At 32.9% G+C, this 13,018-nt stretch overlaps 2 protein-coding genes across 2 annotated transcripts; both read right to left on the bottom strand.

Annotated features, from left to right (window-relative positions):
• Nucleotides 1-3,857: 3,857 nt before the first annotated feature.
• Nucleotides 3,858-5,952, bottom strand: LOC108770621 (protein FRA10AC1). Its single transcript, XM_018522303.1, has 4 exons — nucleotides 5,764-5,952; nucleotides 4,617-4,785; nucleotides 4,349-4,508; nucleotides 3,858-4,276 (listed from the first exon to the last, which is right to left on the bottom strand). The coding sequence occupies exons 1-4, from the start codon at nucleotides 5,868-5,870 to the stop codon at nucleotides 3,978-3,980; spliced, it is 735 nt and encodes a 244-aa protein (XP_018377805.1). The 5' UTR covers nucleotides 5,871-5,952; the 3' UTR covers nucleotides 3,858-3,977.
• Nucleotides 5,953-7,525: 1,573 nt separating this feature from the next.
• On the bottom strand, nucleotides 7,526-12,278 carry LOC108770620 (kinesin-like protein KIF23). Its single transcript, XM_018522302.1, has 14 exons — nucleotides 12,174-12,278; nucleotides 11,374-11,916; nucleotides 11,096-11,257; nucleotides 10,730-10,928; nucleotides 9,952-10,090; nucleotides 9,684-9,883; nucleotides 9,494-9,598; nucleotides 9,320-9,405; nucleotides 9,075-9,205; nucleotides 8,760-8,968; nucleotides 8,477-8,623; nucleotides 8,196-8,351; nucleotides 7,854-8,090; nucleotides 7,526-7,740 (listed from the first exon to the last, which is right to left on the bottom strand). Exons 1-14 carry the CDS (start codon nucleotides 12,182-12,184, stop codon nucleotides 7,573-7,575), a joined length of 2,493 nt encoding a protein of 830 aa, XP_018377804.1. The 5' UTR covers nucleotides 12,185-12,278; the 3' UTR covers nucleotides 7,526-7,572.
• Between the last annotated feature and the right edge of the window lie 740 nt (nucleotides 12,279-13,018).

The following is a 13,018-nucleotide window of genomic DNA, read 5'->3' as shown; positions in this document are numbered from 1 at the left end:
TTCCAGGACGTGGCTTGATAGGCAAAGTGGACAAAAAAGACGATAAAAAAATAGTAAATCTGTTTTTGCGGAATCCTGGCTTAACACTGTGTCAAGAACAGGCAAAATTAAAACAAAAAGGTTTAGATATACGAAACTATCTGAACCCATCTCATCCATGCTCATGACGTAAAATGGCGCAACACAGTGAAGAAACCTCTGTTGACTGAAAAACATGACAAAGTGACTTGCTTGAGTGCATGAGAACATCGATCGAGATTTTAGCAACGTAATTTTCACTGACGAATGTTCTATATGGGCACGTTATACCCTCACGCAAACTTGGTCAACTTCCATTAACAAAATTGTCGAGCGAACCATTAAACATGGAATAAAAATGCATCTTTGGGCCTTGGGGGCTGCTCAAAACAAGGGTTCGGCACTTTGTATCTGTTTACTGACACCCTGAATGCCGAGAAAATGCTCGGAATCTACAAAAAGGCTTTGCTACCGTCTGCCAAACGTTCATTGACAAAAATTAAGACTGAATTCTACAGGAGGACAATGATCCCAAACACCGCAACAAGCTCTGTAACCGAGTGGAAGGAGCAATCAGACATGGTTACACTAGATTGGTCATCACAGTCGCTCGATGCAAATCCAATCGAAAATGTGTGGACATGGTACATTAAGCACAAGCTTCATGAAAAACGCACTTCCACTTTGAAGCAGCTATCTCACGAGATTTGTCAGATTTGGAAAGCCTTACCGTTAGAATACGCCGTCAATTTAGTCGAAAGCATGCCTCGAAGATACCAGGGAATTATTGACGCCAATGATGACTAGATGCATTATTAAAGTAATTGCATCTTTGCTTTGATCGAGTAAAATGAATATATATATGTATTTAAAAATTTTATTTAGTTCCACAACTCACGGTTAACTCTTAACCGAGGTTCAATTCGTTTCTCGTCTCTTTCCAATTCTAGAATTGAACAATGAATAAGTTGAACCTCGGTTAAGAGTCAACCGTGAGTTGTGGAACACTGGGCCTTCATACATTTTTTAATAAATTAACTCGATCACGCTCTTACTTGACAGACTGTAAATACTTTAAGATTTAAAAGATATCCCAGATAACAAAATGTCTACAGTCTTCTAGATTCTAGCAGACTGTCAGCAGGTTCGAGCAAAAAATGACGGCAGTCTGCCATCAACTGCGTCCGCATTAGGTTTGTGTTCTGTTAACATCGCCTGTCGATATAATGTGAAGGCAAATTGTTGGCAGAAACTGAGCAGATCCTGCCGACATTATCTGACGCTTACAGATTCTGTTACGTTTTTTCTAGCAATCTGTCAACAGTATTATGTATATACATCTAATTCTGTTGTTATTTTGTTGGCATAGGGTGCATTCCACTTAACGTCCACAACGCTCGCGAGCATCATTTTATCCTCGTTGTAATCGAATGTCAAACAAAGAAATGATATATATATGAGTTTTGCGGACATTATGTGGAACGCACCCATAGTGTGTGTAGCAGCATTTAAAAAATCTGCTTTCTACAGACTTAGCTATATCTGGGTATTCTGAAAAGTTTTTTGTAAACAGCAATATATAGTCTCTATATTCATACAGCTTATAGAATTTAATTATACTTCTTCGCAGAAAAATAATTTGTTACTGTACATTAACAGTAACATATATTGGATGCATTCAGTACTACAACCGCTCACTGAGCGCTCAATGAGCTCTTGCATCTAATTAGCATATTCCAATAGATCGAAAAATATAGACCAAACAGGTGCAAAAGCATACTAAGTGCTCAGTGAGCGATTGTAGTATTGAATGTACCTATTATCATAATTTATGTATCTGTACTAAGCGTCAGGAATGCCTTAATACTAAAATTTTACTCATTTTTAGCGTATTTATGTATATCTAGATTTGTTAATTTGTCCTGCCCCTTCCTAGTTCATAATATAATTGCTCATAATGTAGACTAAAAAAGGAAAATAAATATAAAATCAGAATTTTTGCAATGACAATTCTCGAAGAATTGTAACTTATATTACCTCTATATTTTGATAATAATTCATAAATATTTAAACAATAATGAATAAATAAATATTTAAGTTTTTTTTATTTTTTGTATTTCGAATCCATTAAATTCGAGGGATTTTAGAATCATAGTTCCGGAAATTTTGATTGACGTCATCTTTTATCCAATTATATACTTATTCTGATATTTTGTCAAATTTTAACAATTACATTTTTGTTGATAATTAAAAAAGGTATAGTTTATCACGGTTATTAAAAATGGGAGTGATTGTATCGATAACTTATCATCGTCTAATTATTTATTTAATTACCTGCAATAAAAAGTAAATAAATTTTCAAAAATTGATACTGTGTCAGAAGAATATAATTAAGAAATAAAAACTCTAAACAATACAATCCTAAACTGCAATTTTATTTATCCTTTTTTTCTTCTTCAGCACAGGCACCGACGAGATCCTATTAAAGACTCTCTGCGTTTATGGAAATTCGCGTACCTGTTAAAATTTAAGTGATTAAGCCCCGATTGCATCAACGTTATTTTTTGGCTTTAAACAAAGTTTAAAAATCTCTCTTTCTTTTTTTTAAAATCGATAGAGAGACAGAAAGGGAGAGTTTTAAGCCATGCTTAAAATTAAAGTAATGTTGGTGCAATCAGGCCTAAGAGTAATAAACTAGTAATACGGTACTGATATCATAATTTATTAGTTTTGTAGACATGTACATATATATGTTTAAAACTTATTAATAATACTCGATTTTTATTTAAAATTGTGATTTTAATAATATCATCCAAGTTTGACTATCAATAGAGATGATAACTGTAGAGAAAAAATTGGAATTTTTCGATAATTCTATAAGATATTATATCATTAAAAGTGCATACTTACTTATACAGCTTTTATATAATATAAAATCACGAATTTAATATCATCGGAATAATATTTTTTATAATATTAAGATAATTAAAGTATTAAGGTATTAAGGTTATAATATTAAGGTTTATTTTTTATATTTTATTGGAATATATTTTTTTAGAGGATCCAGCATCCCTTAATATATCATAAATTTTCTAATCATAAATTTTTTAAATTTATAATTATATCGGCTTGATAGTCACGAAAATTTACCTAGAGCCGAGGGTCTTTAATAGTATCTCGTCGGTGGCACAGGTAAAAAGTAAGTTAAGTCTAAACGCAACACGTGTACTTCCAATACATAAAATTTCATGCAATTTTACATTTATTCTTAGAAGTCTTACGCATTTTTTGCACGAATTAAACATTTCCCAATATCATATTATTTAAAGTTTATTAAAAAATTACATTTTATTTTGATTAAACCATGATAAATAAATTTCTCTTTTATTTCTTGCAAATTTCTTTTAAAGGCATGAATAATTTTGCATATCTCATTAAAAAATATCTTTTCCCATGTGAAATATTTTATTATAAAAATTATATTATTGATACTGTACATGTATAGTAGTATACTAATATCCTTATGAGTAATTCAGAGAATCCTAAAACGATAGAATTACCAACATTACAAGCTAAAGTTTTCTGAATCGGCTGTACAGATTGTAAAATCTTTTTAAACAATTAAAGTATGCATAAAAAAGATTAATCGGTCAATTTAACAAGAAAAAACGGAAACAATTTTTTTAATTACATTCAGTACCTGTAATTTAACTTTTTTTTCGATTTTTTCGTTAAATCGATCGTCTTGTATCTTTTTTATGCGTATTTGTATAAAAAGATTTTACGATCTATACAGTCAATTCGGAAAACTTCCTAATTTATAAAGTTGATACTTCTATCATCTTTAGGACCTCCTTAAATAAGAAATTAAACAAACTAAAGAAATGACACTATCTTTTCCAATATCTATTTACAAAATATTAAACAAAAATAAATTATGATTAAAACATTAATAGCGTTCACATAAATAAATCTGCCAAATATTCCTCAAATTCTTTTTCTCTTGTCTTTTCTACGTCTTCAGCTGGTTTTTCTTTCCAGATATTTGATTCATTCGTATCAGTATTCTCACTGCTTTGTATCTCAGCTAAGCTGGAATCTGTCTCTGCTTTATTATTTGATTCTGGATTATTGGAAATAGTAGGTACATCATTGCTACTTTCGGAATTTGTGTCCAAACGCTTCAAAGATTTCTTCCTTTTCACCTCTCGCTTTTGTGATCGATAATTAAGTTTTACAGAACATTCTGGGCAAAGTCCTACACATAAAAAAATTATTTTGTATGAAACAATTATATGTGTAGAATACAACTATGTTGGTTTTAACATACTTAATTTTACTAGCGCATTCTTCTTCTCGCCATGTTCTTCATAACCAAAATTAAGCTCCCAAGAACGCAAATCTTCCTTCTCTTTGCATGTTTTACTACCACACTCGAATTGTCCTTTGCCAACTATTACTTCTTTCTCGGTTCTCCATCTCAAAGCAATCTATGTATGTCATATAAATTAATAATATTAATTAACTTAATCAAAAAATACATTTTTATAATGAATTTAAATAATCAATATAGAGATATAAATAAGAATGTTTCATACCTTATTACACTTATAATAGGTAAGATCACATATGCAATATTCCTTGAACAATTTGTCATAATACTTCTTAGCTAATCTGCTACCCCATGTATCTGGGACATCTTTTTCTTGATCCCAGAGAAATTTGTGGTTCTCTCTGATGACATCGTAATCACTTTTGTCTCGGGACCTCGAAACGTCAAGTGCTGCTTGTTACAAAGTTTATCAAATTATAACTTTTATGTGCTACTAATTAATAATAAATCCGTTGCAAGGAAATGCTGTATACTATTCTTAAATATATAACAGCTCTCTTTAATTGTGCTCTATTTTCTATGTCAAGAAAACAAAATAAATATAATAAAAGTTCTTAGAATTTTCAATCAAATTGCATCCACTGGCTAGTATTAGCCAGTATATTCTACTAATTACACTAATGAGAAAAAAGTCATAACATATGGATTTAAACAATACTCAATATTTAATTAAACAAAAAAGGTTCAAATAAAAATGATTTAATATATCAATTAAATAAAGTAATGCAAATATATTGTGTAATATAAAAATTCGAAAAAGCTATAATTCAGGATGGAAGAGTACACATTTACAGACCTAATCATATCATATTTTTACATTATTAGGGCCAGTTTCACTAACGCCAGTTACTTTATCCGTTGATTAACTTCAAGTATTGCCAATTGTTAAACTGGAAACTCATCATCTCTAATATAATTTCGAAAGTGTGTATTTGTAAAAAATAGTCAAATATATTTACATTTCAATGTTTTATTTATTATCTCCACACAACACTTTTTTTTACTATTATTAACAAGAGTAAAAGAAAGACAGATTTTAAGTCTTACCGTTAGCTATTCTGGTGATGAAGCTAATTGATAGATAAGCTTAACTGGTGTTGGTGAAATTGGCCCTTAGTATAATTACAAAATAAGATAGTTAAATGTTGATTAAATATTTTTAGAAATATTTTTGATATATTGTATTGTTGGAGCAAACCAAAAAAATATAAACTGCAAAAAATTATAAAAAGTGGAGGCAATAAAAATGAGGATTCCCAATGTACAAATGACGAAAAAAAGAGCTTGTCATTGCCTGACAATAACAAAATTTTTATCACACTCGCAACTATAAAACAAAAAATTCAACATACGTGTCTCGCTTGAACGATGATACAGACTTCCCGTAAATTGTCAAGTAGTCATTTATGAGTTTCTTGTGCCTGTCGTAAGCTGATAAGTGTGCGTAAGCTGGAAACATCGTCAAATCTCTTCGCCTTCCATACAACGTCACGCGACATAAATCACGTAAACTACTTTTCAGCTGACGCAATTGGACGCCATGACTAAAGGTGCCTTTTCATGCTGACGCTCAACGCTCATTTTCAGCGTCAGGGTGATGTCCCATGCAGCGAATCGTGCGTACGGGCCATTCCACACAAACTTGCATAGCCGCATAAACATATGCATAAAGAAAATCATCCAATCGTAGTTTACGCTTGGCTTTATGACAGAAATGTGATTAGATAATTTTCTTTATGCATATGGTTATGTGGCTCTGCAAGTTTGTGTGGAATGGCCCTAAGCGGTTTTGCGTATCGCCAATCACAGAATAAAGGCCACAGCACAAACTTTTGCATAACGCATAACGCATAGTGCATAAGCGAATCAACTAATCAGAATCTTCCCTTTCCTCTCATTCCATGGAAAAGAAGAATTTTGATTGGTTGATTCTTTTATGCACTATGCATTATGCGTTATGCAAGAGTGTGTGCTGCGGCCTTAAGGGCCATTCCACACAAACTTGCAGAGCCGCATAACCATATGCATAAAGCAAATTATCCAATCACATTTCAGTCGTAAAGACAAACGTAAACTACGATTGGGTGATTTTCTTTATGCATATGTTTATGCGGCTATGCAAGTGTGTGGAATGGCCCTTAAGGTCACAACACAGACTTTTGCATAACGCATAATGCATAGTGCATAAGTGAATCAACTTATCAGAATCTTTCCTTTCCTCCCACTCCATAAAAAATATTTTGATTGGTTGATTCCCTTGTACACTATGCATTGTGCGTGAGTCTGTGCTGCAGCCATAAGCATTTAAAAAGTGCCTTCCAATGGGGTGATCCCGATTGACCACGTCTCGATTGGACACCACCAATCACAGCGACCGGTGCTTAGGAGCTTTGTAGTCTCAAGCGCTGTGAGTGGCTCGTGTCCAACTGGGTGCCACCCCTTCCAACAAGCAACTCAGTAAAACAGTGATCATCTCATCCTTGTTTAACATTGGCGAACAAGAATGTAATAATGCACCAAGTAACATCGTGTCATGTGTCACCTCTTGTTGGAAGGCATCCAAAGTTAGCGGAATAATACCGCCTAGTTCATACGCTTAGATACGGGGTGATCCCGATTGACCACGGCTCGATTGGACACCACCAATCACAGCGACTGGTGCTTAGGAGCTTTGTAGTCTCAAGCGCTGTGAGTGGCTCGTGTCCAACTGGGTGCCACCCCTTAGGTACGATTCGATTTTCCGTTGTATCACACCTGAACGCGCGAACTTTAGGCGGTATGATTCGATAACTTTATTAAAGCCTCAATATTTTGGTACTAGAATTTTCATTTCAAAATGATCTCAGGAATCTACCCTTAAGCATTGTTATATCTTTATCGAACTGTATATATCAATGTATAACGATATTCATGTATTGTTATATATTTCAACAATAATTATCTCATACGAATATTAGATATACAAATGATGTTTATCTCGGATCTTGTAAAAATAATAAAAATAATTGTGATATAAAGATTATAGTCTTTGATTAAACCACAATGCGGTTTGAATTAAACAAATATATATATACATCAAATATATCACATGTTTTGGATATTTCATTTCTCCTACATTCTCGATATAAATTATAATATGTTCAGTTATGAAAGTTTTATTATTATACTCTTGGTCTTTTCGTTTCTGTCAATGTAGAAATATCTACTTGGTCCATTCCCTCCTCTTGAGGTCCAGTACGTTTCCTCGCTTTCGGTGATGATTGTTTCAAACACTCCATATCGTTAAATACTACTTGTGCTCCGCCACCACTTGTTGGCAATATATCGCCCTGCTTGATAGAAAAAAAAAAGTAAAATATATTCATTAAGATTACATCAATATTTTCTATACATATAAAAAATATATATATTTTTTACATATATAAAATACAAATTACAAAACCTTATATAATTTTGTTTCAAGTTCTCCGTCCGTATCATGCTCTTGTGCGACAAGACAATATCTAGATGCGCCTTCCATAATCTCTTTTGGTGAAGTAAGTTGCGTTACGCTTCGCCTTCTTTGCATCAATGGTTGCAATATAGTTCCGACTGGTACAAGAGGTTGAGGTCTATGATCGATCCATGTGTCGGCACTTTGCGATCGTCTATATCTCGGGTTCGAAACGGGTATTCCGTCCTACATATAAGAAAATTGTTTTTTTTTCTCCAACTTTTATACACAAAAATTTTCGAGTTAATAAAGACATTTAAGAAGAAAAAGTAATTGTGCATAATGGGTAACCTTTCGTGATACTCTGGTATCTCTAATTGGACTGACTACTCTCGTTGTCGATTCTGGAGCTTGGTCTTTTGATGCTGTTGCAGAATTAATATCATTGATGTCGATTACAATTTGATGTACTCGTCGTAATTGTTCATCTTTTCTCTTCACTTGATTCTAAAAATAATAAGAATATTCAATTTTTAATATAAAAAATGTCAAAGGTTGAAAATATTATATGTATATAAAATCAGAGCAATTACTCTTATCTTTATAAGTATATAACATTTGTTAAATTTAACCTGAAGATGTTCATGCTGTTGACGCACTCTCATTTCGAATTCTCTGTTTAACTTATCCGTTTCGACTTGCATCTTTGTATTATATCTCTGCTTTATTCTTTGCTTATCTATCAAACGTTGATTTAATGCCAAGTCCCGATTTTTCAGCTGCATACACACGCACACATGAAAATGTACATACATATATACACACACACGATTATATTATGTATTATTTAAATTAATGTAGTATGCAAGCAAACACACGAATACGCGCGCGCAGTACTAATGAGTATTGGCCCACCTCTTGTTCCAAAATTTGAATCCTTTCATTAGCACTGTTTAATTTACGCAAAAGATCATCTATTTGCTTTTCTGATTTGCAGACATGTCCTTCGAATGCAGATATCTTTCTTTTTTGTTGTATATTTGCAGCTTTCAACGAAGCTGTTTCAATTTTTAAATTTACATTTTCTTGCTCTATACCCATTAATGTCCGTCTAAAATCATCTTCTATAAATAAAACGCATGTCTTATTATTATTGTTGTAGTCATTATTATTACGGTACATTATTTGACCAACAGCAAAATAATTTTGCTAAAACTGAATATATCTCACGTTTCTTTTGTAAATCCGCGCGAAGTATATTGCGCTTGTTGATACGCTGTTCCAAGTATTGTATTAAAGATTGTATCATTTGATCATTGTCCGAAGTAATGGTTTCCAATTGTGGAAATGATCCTCCCAAACTAAAATAATATTTAAACATTCGATTATATTATGCAGCAATTTATGAAAAAAATAAGCGAAAAGAGAGGGGAAAAGAATTTGAATTATAACTGTTCAGTCAACTGTTGCAATACCTGTATACTAAACCTAGATCAATGTTCAAATCAGCTGCTTCTGGTCGGCCTTCTTTTTCCAATTTGCTTCTTGCTTCCTTGAATATCTAAGAGAATAATAAAATTTGTATTAACACGCACGTTAAGTGTGCATATTCTAAAATTAGAAAATATTATATAAGCTAAAATTGTTACCTTATTCGCTTGCCTTCTGCCAGGAGTGAAACCGAGATCTAATTTTACAGTAGTAGGCCTTGTGATATGTACTTCTTGAGTCATTTCCGCGAATTTCATTACTTGCTACATATTAAACATTGAAAAAATTAATGTCAATTTTGTATTGCTTTTCAGATATATATTTAATAAATCTCACTATCACACGTACAATAGTTTCGTCATAATCATCCGCTCTTGGATTTACACAGACTATCATTCTGACCTGTCCTTCCCCATCAAAATAGTTTTTGAATAAATGTGTAAGCTTAGAATCCCGATAAGGAACTATTTTATTTGTACCCTGATTCTGATTCTCTCTCAAAATTTCCAAACATGATCGCAGAGTCATTAGAGAGTTATTAATATTTCCTATAAAATTGAATACTTGTTGTTCAAAAGCTTTCATAAACATAAATGCAGCAAATGAAATGTCTTACCTGCTTCTCGTAAACGTTGACCGGTATTTTTAGTGCGATTCGTTCGCTCGCTACCCGCTAAATCTACTAAAGATAATTGACTTACACACACAACTTGTTTAGCCTGCATTACCTGTTCGCCTTCACTATCCAAAGGTGCCTAAAATAAGTAGGAAAATAATTATGTGCAATTAATTAATAAACGATTAAAATGCAAGTGATTGTATTTTAAGATATTTCTGAAGTCTGAAGCTTCAGACACAATATGAGAATAGCGAAAGCGATAGAAATATTACAATTTGAACCTATCAGAAATATATATTCAGAAATGTGTATCTGATTGCTGATAGGTTGAAATTGTGTTATTTCTATCATTACTATTTCCTCACATTAGGTCTAGGTTTTGAAAGTGGCGATCATAAAGAGTTGTATGGCTGCTCTCTGTGCCAAAGATTCGGATTCAAATCCACCCAGAACATACATATCAAATTTTGTCATTGCCTCTCGGAAAGCAATAGCAAACCATCAGAAGTATCTTTGCTATGACAACCTCTTTTGATATGATCGTTTAAATCTAACATAAAAAACTGTAATGTCCATTTTCAATGTTGATTAACTTTAATCTTGTTTTAACTTACTCTTTATACTTTTCTAATTTTTAGAACTAGAAAAAGATAAAAACCAAGGTTAAAGTTAATCTACATTAATATCTTATATATCAGAGGATATATGCAGAAGAAGTCACTAAGTCTCTGACAAGATTGAGGAGAAAGAGAAGTTGTTCAAAAGGATGTTGTACCTGTACGAGTCTGATGGTGAAAACGCTATGTGATCTACTCGACTCTGCATTCAATGCTGTGTACTCAACGTGTCTTTTCCATTGTCCACGTTGAAATAGCTCAAAAGCTTCTTCTGCACTTTTTACTTCAATTTCCGTAACGGCGTGTACATACATATTTTTGTTACCATCTTCCCTTACTATTTTACTCTGCAATGTCCTATATTAAATAATAAAATAAATATGTGATTTTCTACACGCATAATAAAACTGCAAACATTTCCTCTTATAATATGTGTATATATACATATATATATATGTATATATACATATATATATGTATATATATATATATGTATATATATACACATACATATATACACTTACTTGGTTCTGACATAATCTTCATCCAATAAGTCATATACACTGTTGTTGTATATTTCAACATATGTGACAAATACAGCGTATGCATTATCTACCTCGACTGATACACTTTGAGATTCATTACGTTTGTGAGCTACCATTGGTTTACTATCTCCATCACTATGGCTATATTGAATATTATTTCATATGAAATAGCACTTAATATTACCTGCATATGTAATCTAGCTACATAAATAGAGACTCATCTATCTATATAAGAATTCTATCAAATAAAGACTTACTGTTTATCGAATCTTGCTCTTTGCAATAGAAACTGCCTTTCCAACATAGCATCAGTCTGACTTTGTATATCAAAACCATTTAGTTTATCCGGTTTAAAGACAAACTTTTTTGTTTGATAATTGGCAATAGTATTAAAAATAACATCCAAACATCGAGGCATGATACCAGCATCTTGTGGTTCTCCAGTCATCGTATATGTTTTCCCACTACCTGTTACACCATATGTAAATAAGAGACCATTTCTTCCATTAATAAGGTTTTCAACCAGAGGAAGAGCAACAGTTTCAAATATCTCTCTTTGTGTCACATCAGACTTAAATACATGACTGAATGTCGTTTTTATCTCCTTATTAGTGCGAAAGTTGGCTGCTGATCCTGGAGGCGTAATCACTACAGTCCTGTCAGATTCAACTGTCATACATGATACATCCGTTGAAGATTGCATTGGACGTAAACGACAATAAACCTGTACGGGATCTTTAGACATCATATTCGATCCCTTTGGCCGACTGATTGGCTTACGAGCTGAAGTTTTTAAACGTCTGAAACATTTGTGTGGAGGATATGTTTACTTTCGATTCACCTTGTGCCCAATTTCTTCACTTCTAGATAAGTTGCGAATAACATTATCCAGGAAATACCTCCATTGTATTCTGAGAGATATCTCTTGGATAAAGTTATCTACAGATGAAGAAATTGGGCATTAGTCTCTTAAAAATCGCAAGTGTATATTTAAACATTCAAGAGTCAACACTTATTGAACTTGGATACAGAATTATATTAATTTTACAATACTTACGCGGGCTTCATTATATAAGTCAGTTTAATTTTTAATGTCTGTTAAGAAAGTCGTAATTTTAACGATTCCTCACTCTGTAATAAATCGTGCCAAATTATGACACTCGTGTAGAAGTTCGTTACGATCTTTCGAGCATTTTCGAATTGAATAGACGCTATTACTATGCAGAGTTGCCAAGTTGGGGGATTTTCCCCTAAATTTGGGGAATTTCGTCAACAATAAAGGAGCCGACAACCAGGGCATGGTGGAAATATATAAGGTGAAGCAATAGATGCGCAGTAAGAAAGTGCATATTCGGACATATTTGATTGGCTATTCCAGTATAACCTGCGCAATTATAGGTAGGAAAGTGCATATTCGGACATATTTGATTGGCTATTTCCAGTATTGCCACCGCCTATTATGAGTATTGTTACACCTTATATATTTCCACCATAAACCAGGGTATAGCCTTGTATCCACGATGCTAGAAATCGGTCCGAGATCTCGGACAGAGAAAAAATTAACAAATTACATTTGAACAATTTGATCACATGACCATTGCGATTGGTCAATTCTTTCTTCATCCGAGGTCTCGGACCGATTTCTAGCATCATGGACACAAGGCTTAACAATCATGAAATTTTTTTCCTAGGATGAAAAGCGAAAAGTGAAAAATTTCTCCATTAACTTCAATTACTACGTTTACACGGCACGCTTTACGCAGAAGTTATAACATCGATGCTATGAAACTGGCCAATCACAGTCGTTCCATTCTTCAGAGGAACAGCTATGATTGGCCAGTTTCATAATATCGATGTTATAACTTCGGCGTAAAGCGTGCTGTGTAAACGTAGTAAATGATT

The sequence above is a fragment of the Trachymyrmex cornetzi genome, unplaced genomic scaffold (assembly GCF_001594075.2).
Source record: "Trachymyrmex cornetzi isolate Tcor2-1 unplaced genomic scaffold, Tcor1.1 scaffold129, whole genome shotgun sequence".
Taxonomy (NCBI): domain Eukaryota; kingdom Metazoa; phylum Arthropoda; class Insecta; order Hymenoptera; family Formicidae; genus Trachymyrmex; species Trachymyrmex cornetzi.
The sequence above is the reverse complement of the archived record's forward strand: the minus strand, read 5'-3'. Positions and strand labels throughout refer to the sequence as shown.